General features: G+C 43.1%; 1 protein-coding gene across 1 annotated transcript in view; it reads left to right on the forward strand.

Moving 5' to 3' along the window:
- Positions 1-12: 12 nt before the first annotated feature.
- Positions 13-5,042, forward strand: part of LOC104168705 (inorganic pyrophosphatase-like) — a 34,970-nt gene continuing 29,940 nt past the window's right edge. Inside the window, exons 1-3 of the mRNA XM_009709380.1 lie at positions 13-463; positions 1,495-1,559; positions 3,250-3,294. Of these exons, the coding sequence (XP_009707682.1) occupies positions 13-463; positions 1,495-1,559; positions 3,250-3,294 (561 nt within the window). The remainder of the gene's footprint in view (positions 464-1,494; positions 1,560-3,249; positions 3,295-5,042) is intronic.

Below are 5,042 nucleotides of genomic sequence, written 5' to 3' on the forward strand. Positions count from 1 at the left end.
TTTTTGTGGGGAATGAGGGGATTTCCTGGCAGATCCGGTTTTGGAGGGGTTGCTGGGCCTACTCAGGCCTGGGGGCTGGTGTGCGTGGCACAGCCGTGCCCTTCCCCAGCCCCACGAAGGCCCCTGGAGGGTGAAGAGGTGCTGGGGCCGCCGGGGGTGAAGCACCGCCGCGGTGCAGTGTTGTGGCAGACTGGGCGCAAAGGCCACGGGGCGTTTTGGGACCCCAAGGACAGCCTTGGCTGTGGGAGGCTTGCCTCGCCTCGCCTCACCTCAGCTCCGCGCTATGGCAGCCCGGTGGGAGCATGGCCTGTCCCCTGTGAGCAGGCCAGCCCTTCCTCCAGAAACGTCACGGTGAGGGGAGGCTGGCATCCAAAACTTTGGGGCTCCAGCCCCGTGGGGGCCAGCAGCGGCAAGTGGCACCGGGAGGGCATGGGCAGCGCTCCAGGAGGCTTCTCAAAACCCAGTGAGAGTTGGTGGTGGGCAGTCTCAGTATTACGCATTTTAGTAATGGTGTTGTCTGTTTGTGTACCAGTTCTCGAGCAGTGGTTTTGTACGTTTTTGGTCCATTGACTTACAAGCAGTTAACTCTGACGTTTGCTGGTGTGAGAGAAGCGGAGGCGTCACGTAACCGTAACCGGTCGGCAGTGCCCTGCCGGGGCTCCCTTGTGCTCGGTCCCCAGGGCCTGCCAGCGCAGGAGCTCACATAGAGAAAGTCACTTCAGTTAGCGGGAATAAGCAGCCTACCGCTGACCTTTGTTTTATTTGGGGGGAGCGTCTGGGAGGCTTCCAGGAGTTGCAAAAACAACTACCATTGACTCCTCTTTGCTGAAGTGGTCAACGTACAGGTCAAAGCTAAATACTTTTCCCTTGACTGTGAATAAAGGTGCTAGCAGAAGAGGAGTTCCTTGGGATTTGTGTTGGCACCTTAGATTGTTGTTGATATTTCTGTTTTGATGCAGTACTTGGGCTTTTAGTATGCTGAAAGATTTCCGAGTAGATCGAAAAGCTGAAGCACTCGCTCCAGTGAATTTTGTTCCTTTCTACAGTGGGAGCAAAGCTGAGGTGCACGTTGGGCCCCCATGAAGTTAACGTCAATTTCTGCTGGTGTCAAGGCCGGTGTTTCATGTCTAGGGCCTGAGCAGTTACCCCATCCCTCACTTGCTCTTTTGGTCAGACTTTGCCCTACCATGTTGGGGCGGGGGGTGTCTCTTTGTGGTCATGAAACTCAATTTATTAGAAATACAGTGAAGTCACAAGGACAACATTGCTAGAAACCCAGATGAGTTCACTCATGGAAATGAGGTTCTCTTGGTATCTTTTTTTCTCTGTTATTTTTAGTTATTTTTAGACCTTGGGATTAAATTTCAGAAAAAGTTAAACTAATGCATAATTGTGGCATATCATACATTTCTGTAATGCATAATAGTTAGCAATACCAACATCTTATGGCATATCTTTAGATTTGTAATGCTACTTTTTTGGTTTGTTTTTCAGAGACTGCAGATGGTAAATATATTTCCCCATTTCATGACATTCCACTGTTTGCTGGACCTAAAGAGGTATGTATTTATGCCTTGAAACACAATTAATTTCAAAATGATAGCAGTTTTGTTGGTATTCTTCAGGTAAAAATGCAGTTTTTAAAAGCTTTCTTTTTTAGCAATTAATAGAGAAATGTATAGCACCAGAAAGGACCACTTTAACCCAGACTGATTCCTTATGTAATACAGGCACAACAATTCCACCAAATTTTCTCTGCTGAGTTCAGTAACTTGCAGGGAAACATAATGATTACTGTGTAGACATGTCCAGGTGTCTCTTAAGGTCTGCAAGTGATTGAGGACAGAGGGAACCCTCACTCTGGCTTTGTGCTAGTTCTCCTCTGTGTTTAAGATTTGTGTTTATGTCCATCTGAATTCTTTTTCTACTATTACTCTTTTTAAATTGGCATTTTTCTACATCTGCAATTAAAAGTGTACATTTTCTTGTAGAAGGAGATGTACAGCACATGCTTACGTAACTTACGATGTATTGCTTTAATTCCCAAAAGGAGTATTATAATTGGAAGCCAACGATAATGCCCAAGAGAGAAGTGGTAGTCGCACCTTTGGAGAATTACAAGGCGTGAGGTGCAGCTGAGCACTTTCACGTCTTGTTAGCCACACTCCCTGGAGTTTCATTATAGCAATAATGAAACGCCTGTTTTATGTGTCACCGGTGGGAACTGCCAGTCTTTGGTTTAGACTTAGGTTTGCTTATTATGGTATGCTTGTTACACAAACAGGTTGGGAGGATTTGGGCTGTTTTCTTGATTTGTTGCTGGGTGATAGGAATGGTGAAAAAGGTCAGCAGTTGTAACATGTTCAGATTGAGACTTCTGAACTAATGAATCAATCTCTTGAGTTATTTAAACTGAGAGATTAAAAATATGCATGAAACCTTTCTGATCAGCAGACCCTAAGCGTGCTGGTCAATGGAAGAGGTAAGTCTCATTCAGAAAGTCATTAGTAAGATGCTCTGTTCAGTGGGTGCTATTGCTAGAAAAGCAATGGGCGTTTTCTTCACACGTTCCCTGAGGGCCTTGCTGTCCCTGTGTATAGAGTTTAAAGTTCGGAGAGGTGGATTATAGTCTGTGATTTTTGTGTAGATTAAATTATAGTACAGCGATGTCTAATCAGTGTGGAGAGGCTTTCGTTTTGGTCTGTGAGCAAGGAAAGAGCGTTCCACAGGATATAGGGGCCTGAGGGGGGAGCAAGAAAGGGGGAGTCATTGTGAAGGTCTCTCTTAGTTTTGCCTTCTTTGCAAGAGGAGGAGTTGTATAGTATATTCTTTTCCTCCCCTGGTCTAAGCTTTGTAGACATTTTTTTATGAGGGATAACTCCAGCCTTATTTTCCATACTGGTTTTGATTGTTTATTTTGTTTTTTATCTTTTTCAACTGAACAGAAGGATGACTCTGTGTTTTTAATCAGTTGAGGACAGGCCTAAATCGCCACTTAAATTTTTTTTGGTAGCTGGGAGAAAGTGGATGCGTCCTTGTACAGTTTTATATTCTTCTGTTAACATCTGGAAGGTTGTAATTTCACAGTGAAACAGAACTGAGTACATGCTTTTAAAAGTTATAGTTTAGGCCTTTATGCTCACAAAGGGGTGTTTCAGTTGCATTGAAAACTGCTGTTGTCTGTATGGGCATACAGTATTGCTCTCTGATGTTCTTTACACACTTCTTTACTTCACTTTTTCCCTGTAGGATAAAGAGATTCCTGCAAAGAGGTCAAAGACTACTGGAAATGAGGTACTGCGAAGCGCCTTTTTTTAACTATTCCCTCTATTTCCTTTCCAACACCACTTTGCTATTCTGCAAAGTGAACTTGCTGTCACTGAATGTAGTTGACATATCTTCAAATGCAAGCCTTTTAGGAGGAGAAGGCTTAAAGGGATTTAATATTCTCCTCTTTGAATGGGCCAGAAATGTCAGCATTCTTTTATTCATCAAGATGTTCTCAAAGGCAAACACTTTTATTCCACTCTCTGAAAGGTTCGTTATGACTATTGCAGCATAGATTCGTTAATCTTTCTTGCTATTGCATTCAGAAACATTTGCAATAGAACCCTCGTTAATAAATATTCATTATGCTATGACTGTGGGTAATCTTTGTATATGTACAAAACTTCAGAAATCCTAAGTATGTTAGGGCAGAAATTAGACTTAGTATCTGCTTTTTAGAACTGAGGATATGTTCTTTTCTATACTCATCTGGGAAGCCCAAAGAGAGAAAAATCACATCTGCTAATGGTTCAGCATTAACCAGCACTGAAGTTAAGCCTAACAAAAGCCCAAAAAACCATGGAAGGTTTGCTGAGGCTTTTTATGTGTAACAAGATTTGTTTCTGCAAATCTCTTTTCCAAAAGGTAGCATTTTTTTGCAGAGCTTTCCCTGGCATGGGAGTACCTAAAACTTAATAGAAGAAAGTGAAGGAGAAAAATGAAATGAAATATGCTTTAAAGCCATGATGTGTGGGCATGTGGAGCTGTGTACGTGTGTGTCCCAATCTTTATCTTGTATCTGTTTGGCCAGTCATACTGCAAAACTGCAACTACCCATCTGATGTGAAAGAACTCTCCTAACTGTCTGGGTTCTCATAGTTTTGCAACTAGTGTGTGGTACAGTGGTTCTTCCACTGTACAACAGTCCCTGCACAATCCTGCACTATATGTTTCCTCTCCCTTTGCCCTGGGATTCATTCAAGGTACAATGCCTAGGTGACACTTTTTAGATTTCCTGTTGTTTGATGCCCATTAGGTACAATTTAGTGGATGTTGATTCATGCCTGAAAGATGAATTGTTGAGGAGAAAGAGTATGTGCCAGTAGCCTTTCTCAAAAACCATTGTCTTGCAACATGAATTCTTAATTAGTGCTCTTGCTCTTGCTGGCAGCCAAGTATTCTGTTCCTTACCTGCTTATGAATACTGTGACAATACCTACTGGTTGCAAAGATGCAAAGCCTGTTTTATGCAGTGTTTAAAACTGTTCAAAAGTGCATTTGTCTGTGTAGTGGGAAGCGTGATAACTTGTTGAAAACGACGTTTCTAGCACCCTTTTTCTGATGTCTGGATTGGCCTGTGGAGCAGGGGAAAAAATACCAGTGAGGCTGAGCGACTCTTGCTTCCTGGGCCAGTGTGGACTCCAGAGCTGCTTCACGTAACTCCTGCTTTGAGTGGGTGGTTTAATAGAACTACAGAAAATGAGCAAAGCAAATGTACATTCCAGTCTTCGTGGGCTTCTGATATGAGTAAGCAAACTAATGTGCAGGCTATATGCTTCCCAAATATGCTTGGTCTTTACTTTGATGGTGAAATGTGAGAATGCAGATCATTTAGAAAACTCTTTTTCATCATCATCTTTGGGAGTTGGGGAGAAGAGAGAAAATAGAGGGATCTTTGTGTTCAGGAAAGTGGTTTCTTCTTACGCTGGGCTCTTCAGCAGCTCACCTCACCTTGGGCTGGTGAGAAATGCATCCTTATGTGCTTGTATGTAGGG

The sequence above is a fragment of the Cariama cristata genome, unplaced genomic scaffold (assembly GCF_000690535.1).
Source record: "Cariama cristata isolate BGI_N322 unplaced genomic scaffold, ASM69053v1 scaffold9151, whole genome shotgun sequence".
Classification (NCBI taxonomy): domain Eukaryota; kingdom Metazoa; phylum Chordata; class Aves; order Cariamiformes; family Cariamidae; genus Cariama; species Cariama cristata.